The 23,634-nt window shown below is 46.0% G+C and overlaps 6 protein-coding genes and 1 long non-coding RNA gene across 8 annotated transcripts; 3 read left to right on the plus strand and 4 right to left on the minus strand.

Moving 5' to 3' along the window:
- Window positions 1-6,339, minus strand: LOC136195871 (monocarboxylate transporter 4-like). Its single transcript, XM_065985362.1, has 4 exons — window positions 1,633-6,339; window positions 662-1,248; window positions 228-600; window positions 1-166 (listed from the first exon to the last, which is right to left on the minus strand). The coding sequence occupies exons 1-4, from the start codon at window positions 2,039-2,041 to the stop codon at window positions 9-11; spliced, it is 1,527 nt and encodes a 508-aa protein (XP_065841434.1). The 5' UTR covers window positions 2,042-6,339; the 3' UTR covers window positions 1-8.
- On the plus strand, window positions 3,493-6,523 carry LOC136195872 (putative ankyrin repeat protein RF_0381). The gene is made up of 9 exons (XM_065985363.1): window positions 3,493-4,043; window positions 4,104-4,205; window positions 4,340-4,438; window positions 4,761-4,862; window positions 4,922-5,023; window positions 5,076-5,174; window positions 5,237-5,335; window positions 5,412-5,492; window positions 5,959-6,523. The coding sequence occupies exons 1-9, from the start codon at window positions 3,936-3,938 to the stop codon at window positions 6,409-6,411; spliced, it is 1,245 nt and encodes a 414-aa protein (XP_065841435.1). The 5' UTR covers window positions 3,493-3,935; the 3' UTR covers window positions 6,412-6,523.
- LOC136195873 (uncharacterized) lies at window positions 6,475-7,683 on the minus strand. Its single transcript, XM_065985364.1, has one exon. The coding sequence runs from the start codon at window positions 7,673-7,675 to the stop codon at window positions 6,521-6,523; it is 1,155 nt and encodes a 384-aa protein (XP_065841436.1). The 5' UTR covers window positions 7,676-7,683; the 3' UTR covers window positions 6,475-6,520.
- Window positions 7,684-8,916: 1,233 nt separating this feature from the next.
- On the plus strand, window positions 8,917-9,745 carry LOC136196303 (uncharacterized). The gene is made up of 5 exons (XM_065985825.1): window positions 8,917-9,052; window positions 9,105-9,197; window positions 9,252-9,380; window positions 9,438-9,499; window positions 9,557-9,745. Exons 1-5 carry the CDS (start codon window positions 8,917-8,919, stop codon window positions 9,662-9,664), a joined length of 528 nt encoding a protein of 175 aa, XP_065841897.1. The 3' UTR covers window positions 9,665-9,745.
- A 4,951-nt stretch (window positions 9,746-14,696) lies between these two features.
- Window positions 14,697-19,242, minus strand: LOC136195922 (uncharacterized). Its single transcript, XR_010672019.1, has 3 exons — window positions 19,071-19,242; window positions 18,918-19,019; window positions 14,697-18,698 (listed from the first exon to the last, which is right to left on the minus strand). It is a non-coding gene; the product is annotated as an uncharacterized lncRNA (long non-coding RNA).
- Window positions 14,914-17,149, plus strand: LOC136195921 (uncharacterized). Of its 2 annotated transcripts, none has more exons than XM_065985403.1 (11): window positions 14,914-15,534; window positions 15,597-15,736; window positions 15,783-15,959; window positions 16,005-16,149; window positions 16,197-16,317; window positions 16,377-16,406; window positions 16,471-16,524; window positions 16,578-16,619; window positions 16,672-16,734; window positions 16,801-16,842; window positions 16,900-17,149. In XM_065985403.1, exons 1-11 carry the CDS (start codon window positions 15,018-15,020, stop codon window positions 17,105-17,107), a joined length of 1,539 nt encoding a protein of 512 aa, XP_065841475.1. In that variant the 5' UTR covers window positions 14,914-15,017; the 3' UTR covers window positions 17,108-17,149. The 2 variants fall into 2 exon arrangements, with proteins under 2 accessions (XP_065841475.1, XP_065841474.1); XM_065985402.1 differs by having other exon boundaries at window positions 15,585-15,736; window positions 16,900-17,148.
- Window positions 19,243-19,300: 58 nt separating the features above from the next.
- On the minus strand, window positions 19,301-22,917 carry LOC136195783 (uncharacterized). Its single transcript, XM_065985247.1, has 5 exons — window positions 21,342-22,917; window positions 20,274-21,110; window positions 19,864-20,217; window positions 19,568-19,806; window positions 19,301-19,505 (listed from the first exon to the last, which is right to left on the minus strand). Exons 1-5 carry the CDS (start codon window positions 22,822-22,824, stop codon window positions 19,395-19,397), a joined length of 3,024 nt encoding a protein of 1,007 aa, XP_065841319.1. The 5' UTR covers window positions 22,825-22,917; the 3' UTR covers window positions 19,301-19,394.
- Window positions 22,918-23,634: the final 717 nt, after the last annotated feature.

A 23,634-nucleotide genomic window follows, 5' to 3' on the forward strand; every position in this document is an offset into this window, starting at 1 on the left:
AGCTGAATTCATTCTAAAGTTTTCGCTGGCTGACCTTTCTCTTCATTTAAACGTTTTCGTCTTTGAATGTAAGCAACCAGGCACAAAACCCCAAACGCAAGTGCAAACGTTGTGCCGCTCAAGTAAAAAGAAATTGAATACGAGCACGTCCCATCATATATCCAACCTATAGAAACACCCAGCTATAATTAAAAAAATAATGACATCAACTCAAGAACTATATAAACCTGCAATAGGAGCCGATAATACGTTTGAAGGTCCTTGCGAAAACAAATACCATCCTAGAGCCTGTGGAACCTGTTCCTTCTTCTGCACAACGGTTCCCAGAACGACAACACCAAAGGAGAGTATTCCCCCAAGAAAAAAACCGTAAACGGCCGCAAAGGCGGCCAGTCCTCCGTACGACCCAATCAACGGTGCGCACGCAACCGAGACACTGGAAGAAATGATGCAGAAGAGATAGAGATAAATCGGTTCGACTCGACGATGATTTCCTATAAATCCGACGACAATGCGACCGACGAGAGAGCCGATACCGAAATAGGTGACGAGATAATCGGCTTCGGCTTGAGACGAACACAAGTCGAGGGCAAATCGAACCTTTTAATGAGGAAAGCTTTTGATGCATGCACGGGAGGAAGAAAATGCAAGAGTCACTTACCATGTGAACGAAAGGAGCAGAAAGACCTAGGAACATTATAACAATTGCAACCATGAAGAGCACAAGAGACGGATTTTTTAACAGTGACACGTCCAAAATTTTTCTCTTCTGTACCGGATTGCTATTAATCTGAGTCTCATTAGTCGTGTTGGGGTCAGCGACTGGACGCTTGTAAAGAAGAGTCAGAGCTAGAATTCCCCCGAAAGAAGCAGCTAGAAAGCGAAGGTAGCTACGCCAATCGTAACTGCCTATAAAGCCGCGCGATATTGGCCCAAACGCTATGGCCCCTACGCCCATTCCGGACATAGCAAAAGCGTTGGCAATTGGCAGATATCCGAGCGGCCTCCAGTGCTGCGTGACGACGACGATGGAGCTAGTGAATAGCAGTGCGTAACCGACGCCCGAGACGAGGCTGTAGAGACAGATGAAGAGAACTAGAGACGGGGCGAACGAGGCGGTTAAGCAGCCAATCGCGGCTAAGGCGGAGCCAACGACGGCTACCGTGCGACAGCTGAAGCGATCGATAAGTACAGCGGCTAAAATGCCGAAGATTCTGCTTGCCGCAAGTTGAACCGAAGAAACCCAAGCTAAAGAAAATCGAGTAAGGTGCATGAAAGTTACATTTTCCCATGCACCGCCTCCATGTTTATAGATGCCAGTAAACTTAATTAGAAAACTGAGTTAACCAGAAGATTGCGCATAACTAAATTTTGTTTTAGAAGTGGTATCCAATCATCTAACCCCGATTCCAAACTAGACAAAACGCGTGGGAACGGAGAATATATATACCTCCATGCACACGGAGCATGCAAGGCGAGTTTCGCTTAGGGATAGTCCTTAGATATAAGCTCAAGCGTACAATTGCACTGAAACAAGTGTACCACGCGGTAGATAAACATGGGGTCATCTATCAGCCGCGATTTCGCTAAAGGACTGGTGTCGGGTTACCGTACATATAGACTATAGTTCACCTGTTCTGCCTCTAGATTCGCCAAATCCTCCGCATTGTTCCGCATCAGCGGCCGTTTGGCTCACGTTGGCCGATTCTTGGTATTCGCAGCGCAATGTTACATTTGAAATGCCGCCGCACGATGAACTCGGCGTATTTTCCTCGCTGCTATCGTTGCGCATGGGCCGATCGACGTCACAAGGCATTTTCAGCAGTTCGCTGAATAAGACTCCCGTCGCGTACATGATGCCACCAAGGAGAAAAAAGGCAACGAATGCGACAGTGCAGACGAGAATTGGCCATTGGAACGCTCTCACTTTTGCGGCGGTCATACTGATGAAAAGACTCGGAACTATATGACGAGTCGCTCGTATGCTTGAGCATGATATGCATGGAACTTCGTGCATGTGCACGTGCATGGCATCATACATATCCAGTCGTGACGTAACATTCCGGCATACGAAAGGCTTCGAAATACAGTACAAGGAAGCCTAACGTGATTGCGGTAAAAGTTGACTTAAGGTGCATGAAGACGTATATATATATATATAACAAACCGCAGACACTGTTTGGTTATACAGTGGGTTATAGCGGCCACCCTCAGGCCAGATTAGAGATTGGAGGCCGTATAATCGAGAAGAAATTGATTAGCTTGGCCAATGCGGGGAATTTTAAGTTCGGTCGTATTAGTAAGGCGGCCGCTTTATAAAAGTGGCCGCTAACCGAGGTTCCACTAGTCTGTCGACTCGCTTCCCGGAAGTGAGCCTAAGCTTCCAGGGAAGCCGTGCTTTGTTGACATATGGCGAACAAGTAATTCCCTTAGTGTGAATATGCTATAGAAGTCGTGGACACTGTCAGGCTGCGAAACGGCCTGTTCGTACTCGGACTGCCCCAATTTCTCCTACACGGCTTTATACCATAAATGGGGACTCAGTTCCGGTGTCGCGAAGTATTCAACCCTGCATGCACTTGGGACTTTACGCGCGTTAGCCAGCGAAAAGCTAGGTACGGCGAAACGTACTTCGAAACGAAGAATGATTCTGCTCACGTGCTCAGTAATAATAGGAGTGTACACACGGGAAGGGGTTCTTCGAGTGTAGCGCGCTTCTCTTGAATTTGTTTCGCAAAATTCCGAGACCAAGACTATACGAACTGTGCCCAATTTGAAGTTTTGTACGAGACAAGTCGTAGCTACGGAAATTTGTGAAGGTCAAAGCGTCAGTGACACGTGACGAAAAAAGGCGCCTTTGGAAATAGCTACTAAAACTTCAAATTTTTCTTTCAAGCTTATAGACAAACGGCTTTTGATTTTCGGAGCCTTAATTAACTGCAACGAGTACTTCCGGAAACGAAGTATCTCCATTTCCAACGTTATTTGAACGTTCAATTATTGGTATTTGAAAAAACTAAATTTCACCCGAGGATTTCGCACAATCCGCGAGAACAAATACTAGCCGTGAAGAATGCCCTAAGGCAAACAGAACAACAACCTCGTATCTAACACGTGCTGGAATTTGACCAAAAATTAGCATATCGTTGTCGCTTCAGATAAAACAAAGGAGTGGCTTTCGTTGCTTTACCCAAAATTAGCATCTATTACGTCATGTCCGCAAACGCTTACGTTCAAAAGAACATCAAAATTCATAAGTAGACCGAGGGCTTTTGTACTAGAACTAATGTTTGACTCCGTAGCGAACTAACGAACAAAAGAGCAAAAGGCGCGTATCTTCTCTCCCCTCCTCCGCTCCGTATACGTACTCTTCCTACTCTTCCTCCTACACACTGACCCATGCAAAAGAGGTATGCGCGCCAGACCAATTAGGCGCTAATGGGCCCCTAAAGAGCCTTAACGACCCAATAGAATCGATCCCCGTTGACATACGAGCGAACCGCACGACCCAATTCGCTCGCACATGTCAACATTCTCACGCTCCACCAATCGGAACAACCTCAAAACGACGCCCGAATATCCGATTTCAATCAGACCTATTCAAATACGATCGAGACCCCCTAGAGATCAAGGACGAGCGGGCGATCCACGGGGACAACGATCGAAGGCGAGCGAAGACGGCGGGTGGCGCGAGAGCGTCGCGTGGAGCACGCAATCGGCAAACGATGTCGACTACGAACGTCACCGGCGTTTCCATCTGGTGCCCGAAGGGCTAGGGGCCCGGGCCACGGGCGCGGGCCGGCGACCGAGTGGGCAGCGGATCGATAACCCCACGCAAAGGGAAACGCATGGGGCCGGCGCGGAGCCCCTATAAACACTTGCACTCGGTTCGCCCTTGTACCAGTTAGCGTTGACACCTCGAAAACGACGTATACATGGATCGAAAGGAAGTCGGACGGCTTTTGTTTGTCGCCGTGAAACGAGCGAATTTCGACGAAATGAAACGATTGCTCGACCTCAAAGGCGACGTTCATCACGACCACGTAAGAAAAGAGATAAAAAAAATCGCGACGTCATAAAGAGGGAGGATTTTGATATCGTAGAACGGGCTGAACGTTCTGCATCAAGCGGCGAAGAAGGGCCACGCGAAAATCATCAAAACGCTCGTTAAGAAAATGAAACTAAGCGTCCATACAAAGGATAAAGTAAGGAAGAAATTAATCGAGATTAAATAATGCACTTGGAGACCCCTAAGGACTAGTCTAAGGGAATAGTAGTGGTCTCTCTGTACGTATATCGACTAACACCTCTAAATCATTGATTGCTCTTTTCCTACTAGTACGGTTGGACGCCGCTGCACTGGGCCTGCTGGGCGGGACACCCCGATTGCGTGCAAGCGTTGCTCGACTGCAAAGCGAATCCCAACTCTCTAGATAAGGTAAAGAGGGGAGATGGGACCGGATCCCTCGTGAGACGACGCCCCCGCTTCTCGTCGGAGCGCCGCCCCGATCGGCGGCGGCGACGGCGACGCCCGCGCGCGGACGCATGTCGTAAACAGGATCGCGTGCACGCGAGCGTTTGACGCAGAGCCCCGACGTCGATACGAGCCATATTTGGCGCGCCGGTGAAAACAAGTCGCGCGCGCGTGACGGGGTGTTTGCGGCACGCGCGATCCGATTTGGGAGGACCGTGTTTTCGAGCCTCCTCGAATCATAACAAGATTGAAGCGCGTCTCACACGCCCCCACTTTTTCAAATTAGATCGACGCGAATTGCGTTCACGGAGCGGCGATCAACGGCCACGCGAACGTCATTCGCGTCTTGGCCCAATCATCGAAGTGCGATTTCAACGTGCAGAGAAAGGTGTGTATGGGAAGCATTTGAAATTTTCGATTGTTCTATTTTTTTTCTGTGGGGGAAAGGATGGCTGGGCTCCTATACATCTGACGTCGCATAACGGTCACGTTGAAGCCGTGAGAGCGTTAGTTACCGATGCGAAATGCAAAGTCAATCTTGAAACAGAGGTAAGAGGGAACTGTCCTATAAGGGGGGGCCTTGTCTAAGTTTTCTCTATAGGGAGGCGAGGGTCCTCTACACAAGGCCGTCACAAACGGTCACTATAAAATCGTCGAGATACTTCTCGCCGCCGGAGCGCCCATCGACATGCCAGACAAGGTAAATAAATTCCCCCCTCCTATGCTCCCACATGTAAACAAGTGGGTTTTTTTCTTCTTAAGTTTGGTTGCACCGCTCTGCATGACGCTGTCCAGTGGGGTCAAAAGCGTATCGTGCGGCTTCTCTTGGAGGCCGATTGTCGTGTGACGGCGAAAAACAACGTAAGTGCCGCCGCCACCGCACGTTTCCGGCCTCCCTCTACCCCCGGTCGAATCTATCTAATCGGTCGCCTTCTAGAAGAACAAACACACTCCACTGGATCTGGCGAAGCTCGAAGGGCAAACGGAAATTGCGCAACTTCTCGACGCCGGAATAAATGTAAGGGAGGGTTCGTTACGTGGGCCTCTAGGGCGAAAACGTCGGAATGTGTGAAACGTTAGTCCAACTCCCCCGGAATCTCTCTGTTAACGTGTCTGTTTGCGTCGCCAAATCGGCACCCTTTCTAATCGTATCTCCCTAGCCCCCAAGGCGAGTCCTAATCTCGATATAGATAGATAGTACATGCGCCCCACACACGCGCGTAGAACCTCAACCTCAACTATAATAGTAGAGACGATTAGTCAAGTCTCTCAAATGGAAACATACTCAGTTCATACTTTGATGCCGTAAACACACTCTAGAAGGGACAAAACGAAACGAACGTTTTCTCGGAGGTATCCTACGACCTTCGTACGCTCCACCTAATCAAATTCTATAGATTCCGGTTTAAACTAGAACGGACGCTATTAATACTTTGAGATCGGTCACTCATCTGTTTCCCTATTAATTATTTATCTTTTCTAAGGCAAAGGAAACGACTCCCGAGCTCGCAAGCAAGTGGTCGGACGTGCGCAAACTACTCTTCGTCAACGAAGACGGCAAGCTCAAGTTCAACCACTCGGAGAGCAAGTGGCAGTGGAAAAAGCGCATGGAAGAGACGTGCGAAACGTATCGACGTTCGAGTCAGGAGAAAATCGAGAACGTCGAACGCCAATCGGCGGAGCGCGTCGACGCGACCGTGCGCCAATGCGACGCGAAAATCGACGAAATTAAACAGGAGTGCGCGCGTCGCATATCGCAACTCGAGCAACGACTCCAAGAAAAGGAACGCGATCTCGTCGAAACGATCGAACGACGTCGAGAAATGAAACGTCGCGCCGCCGATCGGGCGGTGCGACGAAACGGGACGACAAGCGCGCCGAAATTTCCGCTTACGTCGAAATATCGTCGCGTCGGTCACGTGTGCTTGCCCGCTTAGAATTTAATTATAAACGCTTCAGAATTATTTTTTCTCTCTCTCTCGCTTTAAGAATGAACTCGATGCTTTTCTACCCCTGGCGGGGCTTATTCGTCGTTTAATTAATAATTCATTGGATTTGTCTAGCGCGCGCTAGTTCTCTCGCGTCTCTCTGCTGAAAAAATATTTCGCGGGCTCTATCGTATAACGCTTGGTCGTATTTGAGGTTTTCTCGTACGATGGGATCGCGCTTTAGTTCGTTTATCAATGCGGAGCGCGTTTCTGTCACGTCTGAGTCGGCTATCGCCGCGTTTTCCCGCTTTTTTGCGCACGCTACGAGATCGATCCCGTATACTTCGGTCATCATTTCGAGCGACTCGGCGAAATGTTCGAGCAAGCCAATAACCGCGAAACGATTCGACAGATCATCAACGATAAATCTAGCGAACTCGTTGAAGCGAAACGCGTCGCGTTCCATGAGCGCTCGCTGTCGAAACCAACACGGCTCCTTGGCCCATTGATCGACACGTGACCGATTACAATACCGCACGTTAAACGCCAGCTGAACCAATAGGAAGCTTCGCTGGTGAACGGCCCACTCGCGAAGCGACGCGTTGCGCGCGTCGAGTTGCGGACTGGCGCAAAGCATATCGCCCGGCTCGCGTTTACAGTAGAAATAACTCGAAACGATTCGCGCTACGGGATCGCGAAGCACGATAAAGTACGAACAAGGCCACGCCTTCTCGGTGACGTCATCGCACATGCCCATCGTATTTGGGCCTTCTATGAATGAATACGTCACGCGTTGTGCTCGAGTTAATTTGTACTGCCAATAAAGTCTGCTATCTGTGTGGACGCTTCCTAATAGGCGACTGCCCCGTATATCCGTGCCGGTTTGAGTCAGAAGTCGATCGGGGGAGCCGAGTAGATCGCGTAGGCATTTGCGCATTGTCGTTCCGCCCGCTTTTTGATGGTGGATATATACTGCCACGCCTTTTTTATATTGGTTCCTAGTTGGGGGCCTCGGTGTGGTGAAATAGTTTCGTAGGCAGTTATTGCACGGTCGGGTTGCGTAGTCGAAGCGATTTAGTACGGATACGGTGAACTTGACGCCCGAAAAGGCGACGATTTCCGTTCGAGACGTGGGAAGGGAACGCAAAGGCTTTTGTCTACCTCTCGACGCTTGCACCCGACGTACCTTTAGTCGAATAGCATCGAGAATGAGCGAGAACGCTGGTAGGAGTAGAAGGAGAGCTAGAACGAGGTAGATCCCTCTTCTTCGCATGTAAACTGATGACGTTATCTGTGACGTCACGTATCACGTGAAGCCTCTAGCAGTTCAGTTCAGTTCACAGTTTTATTTTAATACGGAAATCCTTCAGCACGTGGGCCGATCTTCCAGGAAACCGTATACAGGGGAATGACAGCAAAAGGAGAAAAGAGAAAAATGACAATATTTACAACTATAACTATATAACCTCTAAATCAGTACACAGAGTTTTGATTGAAATAGTTCTTCAGGCCCAATTTAAAGATCGCGGGATCATTACTCCCTCTTATGATTGCCGGAAGCGAATTCCATAGAGTTTGAGCCCGAAAGAATGGAGAACGACGAAGTGCCTCGGTGCGTGGTCGGATGACGTTGACCCCAGAAGCACTGAGACGAGTGGCGGCACCGGTGCGCTGAATACGCCCAATTTTCGCCGCGAGAACAGAAGCTGTGGCGGAGTTGCACAAGCAGCGGTAACTCAACATTCCTAGTTGAGTAGCATGCCTTGTGCGAATTGGATTGAGACGAAATAGATCGAGAAGTGCTGCTACTCCTCCAACAGAGGCCGTAGAATCGTCATAACGCAAACCAGCCAGACAACGGAGATACCTCTTTTCTATCTGTGCTAAGCGGCTGATTACGCCAGCTGATCCGTCCGCCCAAACGGCAGCCCCGTAGTCAAGGTCCGGTTGAATGACTGAGCGAACAAACGCTAGTCGAGCTGCGTTGGATAACAGACGATGACATCGGTAAAGAACACCAATTTTTCGGCCAACCTTCCTAATGACGTTGTCCATCTGCGGTTTCCACGATAGACGACTATCAATCAAAACCCCGAGGTATCTCACGTGAGGTGAAGGCGACAGAATGACATTATTGACCGAAACCGTATAGATCGACGTGTCTTCAGTATCACGAAACTTGGGAAAAAGCAGAAAAGCCGATTTTTGACCATTGAGAGCCATCAGATTCTCAGAGTACCATGAAGTCACACTATTAATATCTTGTTGTAGTTGAGTAACCGCTCCCTCAAAAGTTTCGTTGCTGGAATTAAGACAGGCATCATCTGCGTAAAGGATTAGAGACGATTGAGAAGAGACGACCGAGGTGATGTTCCGGGTGAAGAAATTGAATAAAAGAGGACCTAATTTTGAACCTTGAGGCACTCCTCTCCTAACTGGCGACAATTTCAAATTGACTGTGTGTAGATATAGCGCTTGAGATTTCTTCCACAGTTTCATTGTTTAAGTTGAACAATGAGGAAAGCGTATCTTATTTTGGGTGTGTTCTTCGGCGCGTTGGGTATCGAATACCACAAGTACGGGAATGTGTATTTCTCGGATAATATATTGCCTCTTGTTGAATCTGCTCGTGCCTGTCTAAACTGGCATGGTAAGAAAACAGCATGAATTGCATGATGATCGTTGCACATTGACCTTCACAGATCATCAGTTACAGACAGTAAACGCAACCTTTAGTGGATGGCCATGGGATCCGTCCAAAGAGGAAACCCATCTCGTTTTGATAATTGACTCGAGTAAAAATGCATGGCTATACTCGCAGTTTCTCTTTCTATATTGCATGTGCTCAGAAACAGATATCGATGCGGTGAACATAATCATTAAAGGTGACTTTGTCCTACCAAGTGGATACGACCAAAATTTTACTTTGGATGTGCCCTTCTGCCCAAGCGAAGATTCTTGTTTCATTTCGGCAAACGGTACAAGGACAATTTCAAAAGTAAAGAAAATCTGATTACGTGTGTATGTGTTTGTAGAATCATTTACGAAAAATGTTATGTGGCCAAAAGAATCGTTTCTTGAGTACGCCAATCTTGTGGTAATAATTACGATTAGAGAAAGCTACTTTCTACCCCTTAATCGTATATTTTTATAGACTAGCGCCGACCTGACGCTCCAAGCGACGTCAGTTCAAGGCAAAGACGTTTTCTGCATTCAGTTGTCTACAAACGCTACGGAGATCAAGGCTCTCATCGGAACATGATAGCATACTAATATGAATGAGCGAGAAAGCACTCTTACAACTTCCTATGCAAGTCCGGTTGTTGAGAATTGCTATCTGTCTTAGTATACACGTTGTTTCGAAATGTCAGTTTTTGTTTGTAGTGCTTTATCTACTTTGGTCTACAGTCTACTAGACTACTGTAACTCTTTTTAATTGAATTCCCAAAACACGAAAAAAAGCTTTTGAGCAGGCAGCAGCCACGCAAGACGAAGCGGTCTAAAGGGTTTACTAAAAGAGAAGACCGGGATATCATAGATATCTGTTTCTGTTTCCATGGTTTACAGTAGTTCCGGGTTTCTACTTCCAAATTCGGCTTCACTTACGAGAACAATAGACTGCATGCTCTATGCACCCGACAACGATATCTAGATCAGTTCAGAACCTCTATCGCCGCTAGTGAACTGCAGATGCTCTTCCCTAATCTCCTACGACTTTGGTGTCTCCTAAGTACAACTAGAGCGGTTATTCAACCGCAAGCGGATGTGCCTTGCTCGCGCTGCTCGTGGTTGGAGGCGACAAGAGAAATAGACTGTTCAAGGAAGAGACTAACACGTCTGCCTCATGCTCCCTGCTTTCCAGACAGTGCTGTTTCCTTGTAACAAAATGAGCTAATAGCGCGTCTGTTTGGCAAACTCTCGTCTGTTTATTCAGCACTTTCGACTTCAATGAAATTCAAACAGTTGATTTCACTTACTTCCTGTATTTTTCATCAAACTTGACTAAGATGTAGGTTTTTATGCTCTCTGGAGACAATGCTAACTAACGAAATTTTAGAAGTGGGACTCACAACAAAGTGACTGAGCCTTTTCTTCTACCAGGCAAACTTTCAATCATGTAAATCGCGCTGCATACACTACGAACGTAATAAGACGACTAACTAAATTTACTAAACAGAAATTTGCGTTACAACCGAATAGGGTCAACGTCCGGATTCTTACAAAAGGGAACACCGTATTCGTCTCTAACAAATATGTACAGTGGGCTGTCTAGCCAATCGCTTGCAGGCGCAAAGAAGCCGATTTCTAAAAAATCTTTAACATAGCTTACAAGCGATTGGCCATAACTATCTCCTGCGTGCCCTCACAGTTTTTATTTTTAGCGATCTTTCCCACAACAAACTCAGACTATTGCCTCGACAAGCGTTTGCCAACCTACCCAGATTGATCTACTTGTCAGTCTGCTTTACTCTATTCAACTTAACTTTTAGAAACGATTTATGCCAGATATTTGGATTTTTAACCAAATTGAACTAATTGAGCCCAACGCAATCATCAATCTTCCGTGTTTGCAACGCATGTGCGAACTGCTTAGAACTCACGCACCATGAATCTTTAATATTTTTTCGTATAGCACTCTTGAAGGCAATGCTATCAAGAACATCACTAAGAGCTCCTTTTCTAACTTGGACAGCTTTTTATCTATGTACGAATCATTCGGATAAGTAAAAACCGTTTTAATGCAACACCTGTTTAATCAAGGTATTTAACATCAAATAAAATATCTCATTTGCAAGCAAATTTCTTGGACTCGCCATTTCTGACAACATTGTGAGAAACTAAATCGACCTGGCAATTAATAAATCAATGATGCTCTTAGGGACCTAAGAAACAACTCGATCCGAACCGTTAGTCCTACGGCATTCAATTCTCTACCAAATCTACGCCAATTGTACTTTAAAATTATTTGAACGCTTCATGAACTATTTTTAGCGTCACGTGTAGGAGATTGGGTTCCAACTTTATTCAGAGCCTCGAGAACAACACGTTCGCGTTCCAAAATAGAGCGATTTTCTTTCTCTTGTATATAATCGATTGCATGCCCAGTTAGTTTCTAAATTTGCTGAAACAAATTTTCTCTCACCATGCAGGGACTTATCACATAACTGGCTGGCATTCATTAATGGCTTTAGTTTTCAGAGGGAAACACTCATAATGCGCTTGTGAGACTTTCATATATGCGCAAGTGTGCGAAACAACAATAACGCTCTCTTCTATAATTAACAGGTTTCTTCAGCACAACAGGTTAGAAACTCTTAGCGACTCGCTGCTGGAAAATGTTCAAGTGGAATCATTGTAAGAGAAGCAGGCAAACGAGCCGCCAATTAGTAAGTGTTCTCTTAGATATGTATCGGGTAACAATCTCAAGGAGCTCCCACAGTCTTTGTCTAAGCAATCAGGTCTCATGAAATTGTATAAAACGATTTTTTTAAAAAGTGCACAATAGATTCGAATTCGATTATGTTTAGGGACTGCATGTTTAATTCCATTTCATCAATCAGACAAGCGTCATTCCGGAATCTTACACGTCTCAAAGCTTTGTGAAACGAATTACCTTTAGAAATATAATTGTTAGCCTAATGTGGTCTTCTAGAAACCTTATGCACAACAACATCACGTATTTCGAAAACGAAGCTTTCTCAAACTTGAGGAATATTGAGGAAATGTAAGAAACTGAAACGCTTTGTGAATAGGCATCAAAATAAAATTTTTAAGGTTCTTGCAAGGCAATCCTTTTGATCTCATGCCAAGGTTTTTATTCAACTGGCATCCCCACAATGCAAGAGTGTAAGAGCTAGGTTTGTTGGGAAAATATGCTAATTATTTGTTTCTTTAGGTACATGAGATGCTCGGGGACAAATGAAATGCCTCAATTTCCTCCAGAAACTCATCTGTACTTTACCTTATAAAATCAGCTAGAGCCATTTTATCGTCAGATCTTTCGTAGTCAATGCACAACTAAGGCTGGAGGAATCGAAATGAACTTTGATGAAATGATGAGAAAATTCTTGCAGGAAATGGGATACACGTGCAAAGATAAAGAAGACGATTATGACATCGTGCGACCGATCAGTTGCTCCCAGTGCCCAATTGGCACCGAATCTCGCCACGGCCAATGCACCGCATGCCCGCCAGGTATGAAATAAGGATTAGTCGGTCTAGAGCAATCTATAAAATTTACCCTCGTTTGATAGGAGGATTCTATCAAGATGCGACGGGGCAACGAAACTGCAATAAATGCGTAAACGGAACGTACGTGTCGCCCGAAAGACAGCCGGGCACGAGCGCAACCGACTGCGCCGTCTGCCCCGAGGGAACAAATACGACCAGACACGCCGGACACCGAGCATGCTACTGCCTTAAAAACTTTTACCGTTTGGATCGCTTTGGACGCTGTTACGCCTGCTTGGATCCAGGACAGAACTGCACGAACGATTATCTACATGTAAAGACAGGCTACTGGATGAGTTGGAACGTGTCTCGTAGCCAAAGTGGCGAAGAACTAGAAAACGAATACTACGAATTCATTAGTAATATTCGAAAAAAAACTGGGTATAACGAGAGCACGGCTAAGTTTGCGAAACCGCTGCCAAAAATTCACCTATGCCCTATTCCGGGTAGCTGCAACGGTGTGGATCACATGCAGCTGCGTTTCAGAGAATCGTCTATGTGTACCAAAGGCTACGAGGGAACTCTTTGCGCCGTCTGTCAACCGTCTTACTACTCGTGGTTTCAGAAATGCTACGAGTGTCCGGCCAAGTGGAGAACGGGTTTACAGATATTGGGAGTTGCTGTGGTGCTCTTCATCGTACTACTCATTCTCTATATTGCCGATAGAAATAGAGAACGATCTCACAACGTGGTTGATCGCATAGCGTCAAAAGTCAAAATTCTTGTCGGTTTCGGTCAGGTCATGGCCGGAGTTTTCGAAGCTCTAGCCTACGTACCGTGGCCCAAAGTGCTTCTACTGTTCGGTCATTATCTCAAACTCATAGAACTAAACGCTGTCGCTGTAGCTAAGCCCTCATGTCTAACAGAATCACTGAAGCTCAACGCTCTCAAGTCGCCTCTAGTAATGATGGGATTTCAAATAGGACTTGTGCTAACAATCTGGACCTACTACTTCATCCGTTACAACCTCATTTCGAAGTGCACAAGATCTGGAAGAGCAACTTATAGAACTCTGTCTCTAGCAAAAATATCGTGTCTGAGGAACACGTGGTGGATATTGTTCGTATGCTATCCTGCTACAACTGCTCAAGTCGTCACACTCTTACCCTATAAACCTTGGACGTGCTTTCGCCTCTGCTTATCGTCTGACGAAAGCAGTGACTCTTGCAAGTGGTTGCTTAAAGGTGACCTTAGTTTAGAATGCGATTACGAGTCTACATGGAAAGCGCTGTGGATCACTTGCTGGGCATTATACAGTTATGTCTTGGCTCTGCCTATTCTACTTTTTATTGGACTATTTTACAGCAGGAAACAGCAGGTCGCTGCGAGAAATGACGACGAAGAATTAGACAACGTGTTAATTAGATGCTATGTGAGACCGGTGCCGTTCAAGATAAATTTAATGAAGTCACTCTATTTTCTTCACGAGAGTTACAAGAAAAAGTTCTGGTTTTGGGAGATTACAGAGATTCTGCGTAAAATTCTACTCACGTGCGGAATCCAGTTCTTTGGGGAGAAGAGTCATTCGGGAATTGCTATCGCTGCCCTATTGGCCAATATCTTTCTACTGCTACATGCTCAACTGAGACCACTGAAAAGGAAAGGAGACCATTGGCTGCAGTTGATGTCACTGACTGTCATATCGCTTAATCTTACAATCGGAACTCTTCTGGCTATGTCGTATGACCAAGAGACGTACGACAACTCAAATGATCAAAGCATCTTTTCTATTATTGTTTTGGTAATCAATGGCCTATTCGTTCTATACGTCCTAGGTAAATTTCTTTGACTAGATAAAGTTTTGCTATTCGCAGATATACTCTTTTAGGCAAGCTTGTTTTTTCTGTCATCATGGCTGTGAGGTACGTAAGGAAGAAAGAGAGAAAGGTCTCATTGATTCCTCTACTTGTCGAGCTATTCGATGGAGCTGCCTCCGCGAAAAACTAAAATCGCAACAAAGGGTAGAAAGGAAGCTTGATTGACTATCTAAAAGACGTGTGTAAATGAAGGAAAATCATCCCAAACAATGCACGACTATTAATAATGAAATAAGCTTGAGCACATACAGTACGTAGGAGAGATTTATGCGAACATCGCGCCTACTAGTAGCTACTTTTATACGGATGGGTTGGATGAAATTTCTTATCATGACGTTAGACAGAAGGAAAAAACTCGGAAGAAGACGATCTTCGTTTCGCCTCACGTGAGGAATAAACATACCTACAGGTATTACTTTCATTGAAACCGTTCTCCTCTAGTATCCGTGTTTTGCCTTTTCTCGGCGTTCCTTCATCCGGAACAGAAAGGAACACAGTATGAAAAGCTGAGAACGCAATCTTTTCAACCACTTTTGTCCGTGATCGTAAATAGTTCCTTTAAACGTCATGGCCAAAGCAGAATCGCCTGAGCCTCGACATTCCCACGAGAGTGCGTTGATCGAGGATGAATTGCATATCTTCGGAGGGAGAAAGGGAGATTATCCTTCCCATTATTTCCCTCGCAACGAAATCTGGACTTGTAATGTCCGAGAAGAGAAGAAATGGATGCGTCGCTTCGCCGAAGGAAGGAATGTTCCTCCGCCTTGCTGGGGAGCACAATGCGTGGTCATCAATGGGATCATCTATTCTTACGGAGGAGAGAAGGAAGACGGGGGTATTCTGGGAGAAGTGTTTGGTTTGGATCCGAAGAAAAGGATATGGATCCAAGTCGCCACGCCCATCAACGGAAAGAAACCATACCAACGCTGCTACTGCTGTTTGTGGGCCATTGGAGGGAGAATGATCATGTTTGGGGGATTCAGCGAATACATTCCTCCAAATCGTCTCCAATCAGGAGCACAATTCAATGGGAAAGTGAATAATGAGAGCTATGAATTTGTATTTGAGGAGGGAAGAGAGAAAGGTAAATTGCATGAATTAAAATAAGAGAATAAGTTAAATGTTGATGATTAGGATATTGGCTAGATGTTGAATTAAGTGGAAAAAGACCACAACCACGTGCCTATGCGGCCATGGAAACGATTGATCAACATCGAGGATTACTCCATGGAGGGTGGAATCATAAATCACTTGATGATACATTTGTGATTGATTTGAGAGAAAAGGTAAATAATAATACGTTTCGAATCAATTACTGAACTGCTGTAATAGAAATGGATTTGCATCGATATATTTCCAAAACCATCGGCTCGATTTTATCATAGAATGTGTCGATTAGTGAAAAGAGGATTCGAAAGAAAGAGTTGCTTTCTAATGATCGGCGGTTATAAGAAAGAAAGTTCAGACAGCGGATACATAATTGATTTTGATAACCAAAAATCACACAAGGTACAATATTGATTTGATTACAATCAATAATAATATGAATTTAAGATTGACTTGACTCCGGATGTGGCACCGGTTTCGTACCACACCCTTCATTGTGTAGCCAATCAAGACGGCTCTGCTCATATCATTATTTCTGGCGGCTTTGACAGAAAAATAGAATACAGGCAAATTATGAAAATCTTTACACTTGGTGAGACTAGAATTAATTTGTGATTCGAAAATTATGCTATTGAACAGATCCCTCAAACGAATCATACACGAAGATCGAATCTCTACTTCTCGCAGGATGCACATTAATTCCATCTTCAGTTAATCAAAAAAGCATCAGGGATGTTGAACAACAAATGGAAAGAATGAGGTACATAAAGGTTTCAGCTAACATTTCAAACTAATCTGACAACTTTTCGAAACTTCTAGGCAACAATACGAAACTTTGAGAGCTGAAAGGTAGGACCTTCGTCATATTTTATATGTACGTTTCAAGTATCCCTTGTATACACTAATAATACAGGTCATCGTTGGCTGCTCAATGCCATGATCTTCAAGAACAAGTTGAACGCCAAAAGTAAGAATTTTTACTATAAACTTTTATGACAATAAACTAAACAATTTCGACAGTGCCCATTTTCAAGCAGAGAGTAGAAGATTAGTAGCAGAAAAGTAAGAAAGAATCCTTCTTCGGTCTGTAAAACGGCTCAACGGAACACCTAAGGTTGGAAAAGGAATCTCAGTGCCAGGCTCTTCAAGCTCAATGTGAAACTCTCGAGTTGGAAAAGTAAGAAACGTCTTAGGTCTACTCTAATTTAATGATCGCATACACTAAACCACGAAATGAAACTAGGACTCACCACCATGCCGAACGTCAAACTTTCGAATCTCAAATGTAAGCTACAGCCCTCATCTAAATTGTTCATTAGCTACTCAAAACGTGCGTCTTTAGAAACGAAATCAGGACGCAGTTCCATGCTGAACGTCAAGCCTTGGAATCACGATGTCAAGTGATTGAGTCGCAACGTCAGACCCTTCAAGAATCATTTGAAGAATCGCGACGAAGTCTTGACCAGTTCATTGAAGTTCTAAGCATTAGCCCACAACAAATTCAGCTCACTCAAGACAAGCTGGGAACAGGAGCATATGCCGGTAAATAAAAATTAAAGACAAGTTAGTATTAATTAAAATAGATAATATCGAAGATGTGCTCATTGGCCATTGGCATGGCATGGAAGTGGCTGTGAAGAAATTCCACGATCTCATCACGACCGAGAGAACGATACCTACATTCCGAAGCGAAGTTCTCACGGCCAGTCGACTCCACCATCCCAACATCGTACGAGTGTGCGGTGCAATAATGAGACCGGGTATACCCTTTCAAATTGTCTCCGAATTACTCGAGGGATCAGTCAGCGAAGTGATGGATGCCGCTCACTCATCCGGCTCCTATCTTTCAATCTACGAGCAGCTCTCAATTGCAGTCGAGATGACGTCAGCTATTACGTATCTACATGAGCTCCATCCCCGTCCCTACGTTCACGGCGATATTCGTCCGACGAACGTTTTGATTACGAGGGATATGAGAGTCAAAGTCGCTGATTTGGGAGCTGCCCATCTGCTGGATAGCTCTCTATCTTCTGGCCCTGTGAGTGCTCCATACGTTGCCCCGGAGAGATTGCCACCTACGTCGCAACGCAGTTCGTCGCCTAGTGATGTGTACAGTCTGGGCGTTTCGCTAATTGAAATATTTATCGGTGTGGGGCCAATTCCCGAGGAGAGAAGTGGTCAGCTTAGCCGGATGATGAATCGGGCTCAGTTGCACGCGATTTGCTCAAGAATGATCGGGGGAAAAGACAGAGTGAGAAATCGTCCTACGAGTGGCGAAGCCCTTGCAGTTCTGAAAAGGGAAATTTCTCAACTGCTAAGCTTTGGGATCCCAGCCATGAAGAGATTGGTCAAAGGAAAATTCTTAGTAGAAGGAGACAATCGTCGTCACGTCGTTTCTTTGTCTGACGTCCTAATTTAGACTCGACATGTTTTGCTGAACCTACTTCTTATCCTTTTCGTGTAATGGTATTGTTTTGTAGCACCAAACTTATGACCTTATGAGTGTGTATGTGTGTGTTAAAATGATCAATAAAATAAGCTTTTCAATCATTGCGAGGTAACGCAATGAGACGAAAAATATTTTCTTACGAAACATTTTCTATTGAATCATGAACCTAGATTACCTGAACATCCATTGAAAGATGGTCTAAAGCACGTGGCGGCTACTAGCTAACGATTGAGGGAAAGGAGCTACAACCTACTAATCTGCACCGACCTACCTACTAGCAGCCGCCGACTAAACCCTAATGCAAGGGAAGGACCCGTGCTCACTAACGTAGTTATGCAACGAGTGCAGATACGTTCTCACCTACATGCACTAAAACCAGATGCTGTCCCATCTACACTCTTTGCGTCGTACATAACGTTGGAGTTTCATGCATGCTATGCCACTAAGCCCTCGCATGAGCCCCAACCCGCCCTCGATTAGACTGGCAGAAATCAAGCCCTAGTGTTTAGATTCGATCGGAAATCTGGCTATGCCCAAAACGTGGCCAGTGGCACAGCATACAATCAATCTCTATGCACGATGCAGAGAGGCACGCCCCTTAAGTGCATGCCTACACCATTGGGGACCCCAAAGGAATGAGACAAACCTTGCGATCCATTGATCTTTCTTTCAGCGCCGAAACTGACACAAACCTAGTAAGCGCATCTAGTGAGACACAGTCATACGCATTCCTAAAGCGTTAAAGCGTTTAGACGCGTGACGCGAAAGTACAGTAGAGGAGTATACGGTACGACCGTGGCCGGGTCCTCTATAGGGGCCCCCAAACAAAATCTCGTACAGTCGCGACGAGAAACAGTCGTTTACAATGGTATAAGAGTAATCGTGGAAGCCATTGACGTCGGATTGCTTACCAGGGAGCGGATGCGTCGTCTCCATCTTGCGTGGGATAAGGGGGCGGGACCGCTTCCTCAAAAATCGTCAGCTACGACGTCCTCTCGACTCTAACAGGCATCCTACGCATAAAAACGTGTCTGAAAAGAGTTAAAGACCCTTTAGCAGCTTACCAGTCCTGACGAAACAGTCCAAGAACGAAGTAGAGCGTCGATGTCGCGAGTAGGGCCACTCTATGGTTTCGTCGATGACCTTTGGGGCGTCGATCGACTTTTTTCATATTCGCATAGGCTACAGGAGGCAGCTTGAGCGTAGATCTATGGAAGCTCAGTGGCTCTGCTGATCTGCATGCAACCCGGATAGTTCGTGAGGAAAATTATCTATAAATTATCTATTGGCCATATTTGCTACCGAAGGTAAAGGACAAAGACATCATGCACTGGACGAAAAATTCAAAATCACAAACACGCAACAGAGAATCAAAATGTCTTGCCTGTCTATGGTTGACAGAACACCATCGTTTCTTCGATCAAGTTGAATTCCTCGACTGTCGCTTGAGAAAGTTCTTTTGCCTCATGAAGACTCAGCGTCAGTATCTGGAGCACGTTCTGTGGAAACAAGGCGATTGCACATTGCAAGACATAAATAAATAATTAACTAATTAGCTTACGGTTTTAATGGTTTGGAGACTGTTGACAATTACAGTTGCATTCGCGTGTTTTTCGTCATCAGGCTCAACTCCTTCGTACATGATCGACAGATTGTCGACAAGATCCGATACGTAAACGTCCAACGTCAAGCCAGTTCTATTCAGTATCTCCCGTTGATAAGGAGCAATGATCGACTCCATTCCTCGGCTATTCTGCTCACTTAATCGTCCTTCAGCAGTAGAACTCCATAGATCCAAGTCTGCAGAAGATTTAGTTATACATAAGATATAGCAAACGCGACGAAAGCGGACTATACCTTCTTTGACTTTACCATACATCATGCTCATGTTTCCACTTTCCATCATCGTCATATTCCCCTCTATTTCAGTCATTATTTCTTCTGGCATGACACTAACGTTGCTCGGTAGACTTGAATTCTCATAATTTTCATAATAGTTTTGCATCATTTCCTTGGCCTTTCGACTTTGGTTCGTCGCTTCGAAACGATGCACTTCGGCTTCTTGGAAGTCGCGAGTGTATTCTTCGCACGTCGCTTTGAAACAACTATCCGAATGCACGTACTCTTCAGAGGCCGTCAAAATCGTCTCGGGCAGCTTGCGCATAAACGACTCCAAGCGATCAAAGCGTGCACATCGATCAGCATCGGAATCTGCAGAAAAATTATTAACTAAATTATTTGTGATAAAAATTATTTTCGAATCTTACTCATTTCCTCTGAAGCGTCTAACATGACAATTTCCGGCTCTACGTCGTCGGTCGCTTCCGGAATAGCCGACTCGTTCGAAGCGGCCATCAGCTGCTCCTTGAGTTCCTCGGCGTGCTTCATAGTAGTCATCATATCCTGTTGAACGTCATAAACGTCGCGTCGACTTCGCAGCACGGGAGCGCTAGCGTCAGCGTAAGATTTCGGAATGCGCCAGGCAAACTTTTGCCTTCTCTCGGCAGCCTTTTCGTCGAATCCCGGTCGACGAACGTACTTATCGGGCATGTAGTGACGACGACTGTAGTCGGGCAAATTGCGTCGCAATCTCTCGGCGACGTCGCGACGACGTCGTCCGCTGATGCCCGGGAATATAGCGTCGGCCAAATCGAGAGCCATCTCGCGAATGCTCCTCAAGCGCAGTTGGAACGACAACGAGACGCGATGTCTCTGAAGGAAAGTCACTTCGATTCGGCCTCTAAAATGCCCATCGGTGATCAATCCGATTTTGAGGTCGAATTCAATGATATGGATGTTGATGAGTCCTCCGAGGGTGAGTCGGACAATTGCAGAGGCCGCCGCCGCACCAACGCGAACGGCGAATTTAATTCCTTCCAAAAAGGCTATAGCAACGTCGAGAGTTCCACTTGCCGCTCTGACGAATTCTTCGGCAACGTATAGAGCAGCGTAGGCGATTCCTCGCAAAACTCGACATCCAGCGTTAGCTGCCTCGCAAATCAAGTCCGGTGTCGTCCAACAGCAGCCGTTCCAGCCGGGGCAGCCAATGCATCGGCCCCACCAGCGACTGCAGCAACTGTTCCACGAGGGACAGCCAACGCACCCTAAAAATAAATATATATATATATATAAATCATAACAATTCAGCTAGCGAATTCTCGCAGATTTAGCATAACTGGGTGAGTGAACCAGCAGTGCTAAATCGATCATAATTTTAAATGAGTAACTTTTTGTCTCAAAAGATACTCGGAAATTCAAGAGCATTTGGTGAACTTGTCCATGCACCGCAGGGAGGTTAATTAAACATGCCATACACTCACTATAATCCCACTTACATCGGCCGCATCTCCTTATGCTACACAAGCGATTGACATTGTTGCGAGCGTATTGAAGATCACTTATAGCCCTATAGAAAACCGAACGCGCCGAATCCACTTTTCTCTGAGCATCCGAAAGTTTGCGCGTCGCCGTATCGGCGGCACTTTTAATGATTCCAAGAACGCGCTCGCGAATCTGAGTGAACCACTCCGTCGACAGGCTACCGTAGATCTGAAACGACGCCTCCTCGAGCGAGCCGTACGGTGCGTAGACTTTAAGGAGCGCTTCGAACAAGAAGAATCGTCCGCGTATATAGAAGAGAAACTGGGTATTGGTGATTTGCAAATAGACTTCGCGTTCGATCATTCCGTAGAGAAAACTGACGTATCCACTTGCCGTGATGTTGATGGAGGGAAGAGGAAGAAGTTTGACGTCAGCAACGAGCAGAGGTCCATTTGAGCTGTCGCTACTCGATTTATACAGTTTGAGAAGACCGCCGGCAAGATTGATTGGAGTCATGCGAATATTCAATTTAATTCCACGTGGCAACCCAACGTCGATGTAAACTTTGAGACGGAATCCGAGAATGTCTAGAGTTCCATTGATGACAATTCCCTGCGGGATGGTGATTCCCGAAGGACGCAGTTCTCTCGCCGTTGCCGAAAAGGAGACGAGTAGCCCTTCAGGGAAACCGCTATTGGCTAAGACAGGTGGTAACGGAAGATTGAAGTCGAACGCTCGCATAATTGCGGCCATCGTAAGCTGATTGACAGAACCGTAGAAATAACTGTCAGTTGGATTTAAAATGTCGATGCCGACGTAGACGCGAATTTTGATTTCGTTTCCGCTGTCGATGCGACCGAGCCACACTTCACCTCCGAGCTCGAGGCCAGTGAGAAACGGTAGAGACGGTTTTAGAGTCGCAGAGAGAATGCCGTTTCCGAAGGCAAGATAGTCGATCCAGAAGGCGCGTTTCCATATTCCCTGCATGAGCATGGTTATAGTGACACCGTCAGCTCCGGCACGAAGTTCGCCCGTGAAGCTGAGAGGGGGGTTCGAAAGGGAGAGTGTTGCGCTAATTCCGATATAAGTCTCGGTACCAATGCCGAATTCGAGAGCGCAACGACTCAACTCGACTCCGCCACCAAGTTGAATGTTATTGATGCTCGCTGCAATGACGAATTGCGTTAGTGAGCTAATGGTGACGCTGAGCTGCAAACTAGCATCTGGTCCAAGTGTCTGCTTGCAAAACTCGCAGAAGCCGTCTCCTTCACAGTCGGTTGGAAACGAGAACAAGGCGATGAGACTGAGCCCTCGTCTTATGGCAATTTTGTCCAGGACGTCACCGTGAAGTCTCACACCTGGCATCGTCTTGGATGATATGATAACGGCAACTTTGAGCGATCGGTCTAACAGTTTGATAAACGCAACGTCGATCCCAGTCAGTCTCTGTATAACGCCGGCAAAACCGATATTCGCAAATTCAAAGCCACCTGCCATGGCAATACCAGTGTCTGTTTTAGCAATTGCGGCGCTAAGACGCACTCCCGCCCAGCCGGCGATTTGCGGTCGACCCGATAGTATAACGGTGAAACCGGAAGCGCCCGTGCCCACAGGAATGCTAAGGCGTGGCTCGAGAATTTTGAAGTCGATCAGGGAAGCTTGTGTGAGTATAGCGGATAGTTCGGCCGGCAAGAAGTCAGCGTTGAATTTACTGATGATTTCTCCTATGTCGATTGTGGGTCCTTGGGCGGTGATAATGAAGCCGGTACCGATTGTCGGTTGTTCGATTGTCACGTCGAAATCGATTGAACCGAATTGAAGAAAGCCGCCCGCTTTGAAGCGAATTTTGCGTGGTTTTTCGAACGTGATGTTGACGTAGAGAGACGGGTCGACGACCGAAACGAATCCGGGTATGACGTCGATGGCGAAATTGGCGCGAAATTCGACGGCGAGACTCTTGGGCTTGCTCGCCAATTCGAATTTAGTCATTTGAATGTTGAGAATGTCTGATATGCCGGGCGGAAGAGGGATATCGTTGATATTGAAATCGGGCACGAGAGCGTTAATGAGATTTCCGACTGTCAACGAACGTCCGGTGTCTCGAATAGTAAACGTCACGCCTCCGGGACCGATCTTCAGGATGAAGAGCACCGGTGGTTGATCGGCGACAAACGGTATCGCCGCGACGAGAGTCACGCCTTTAGTAATCGGCTTGGTATACGACAAGATACCGTCTAGAACGTAGGGCAACATATTTGGCTCAGCATCTCCGGACGACACTACCAATCCGGTTTCCGGTACGTAAAG

The sequence above is a fragment of the Oscarella lobularis genome, chromosome 15, assembly GCF_947507565.1.
Source record: "Oscarella lobularis chromosome 15, ooOscLobu1.1, whole genome shotgun sequence".
NCBI lineage: Eukaryota > Metazoa > Porifera > Homoscleromorpha > Homosclerophorida > Oscarellidae > Oscarella > Oscarella lobularis.

Coding starts and splice junctions, on each gene's coding strand:
- LOC136195871 (XM_065985362.1), bottom strand. CDS start 2,041: ATGTATGATGCCATGCACGTGCACATGCACGAAGTTCCATGCATATCA. Junction 601..661: donor CTGCTCCTTTCGTTCACATG/GTAAGTGACTCT, acceptor CCTCATTAAAAG/GTTCGATTTGCCCTCGACTT. Junction 167..227: donor ATTATCGGCTCCTATTGCAG/GTTTATATAGTT, acceptor GTGTTTCTATAG/GTTGGATATATGATGGGACG.
- LOC136195872 (XM_065985363.1), top strand. CDS start 3,936: ATGGATCGAAAGGAAGTCGGACGGCTTTTGTTTGTCGCCGTGAAACGA. Junction 4,206..4,339: donor GCGTCCATACAAAGGATAAA/GTAAGGAAGAAA, acceptor TTTTCCTACTAG/TACGGTTGGACGCCGCTGCA. Junction 5,336..5,411: donor GTGTGACGGCGAAAAACAAC/GTAAGTGCCGCC, acceptor GTCGCCTTCTAG/AAGAACAAACACACTCCACT.
- LOC136195873 (XM_065985364.1), bottom strand. CDS start 7,675: ATGCGAAGAAGAGGGATCTACCTCGTTCTAGCTCTCCTTCTACTCCTA.
- LOC136196303 (XM_065985825.1), top strand. CDS start 8,917: ATGAGGAAAGCGTATCTTATTTTGGGTGTGTTCTTCGGCGCGTTGGGT. Junction 9,381..9,437: donor TTGTTTCATTTCGGCAAACG/GTACAAGGACAA, acceptor ATGTGTTTGTAG/AATCATTTACGAAAAATGTT. Junction 9,500..9,556: donor TTGAGTACGCCAATCTTGTG/GTAATAATTACG, acceptor ATATTTTTATAG/ACTAGCGCCGACCTGACGCT.
- LOC136195921 (XM_065985402.1), top strand. CDS start 15,018: ATGGCCAAAGCAGAATCGCCTGAGCCTCGACATTCCCACGAGAGTGCG. Junction 15,960..16,004: donor ATAACCAAAAATCACACAAG/GTACAATATTGA, acceptor TATGAATTTAAG/ATTGACTTGACTCCGGATGT. Junction 16,620..16,671: donor AGAAGATTAGTAGCAGAAAA/GTAAGAAAGAAT, acceptor GGAACACCTAAG/GTTGGAAAAGGAATCTCAGT.
- LOC136195783 (XM_065985247.1), bottom strand. CDS start 22,824: ATGGCAGGTGGCTTTGAATTTGCGAATATCGGTTTTGCCGGCGTTATA. Junction 21,111..21,341: donor CATAAGGAGATGCGGCCGAT/GTAAGTGGGATT, acceptor ATTTATTTTTAG/GGTGCGTTGGCTGTCCCTCG. Junction 19,506..19,567: donor GTCTCCAAACCATTAAAACC/GTAAGCTAATTA, acceptor TTGTTTCCACAG/AACGTGCTCCAGATACTGAC.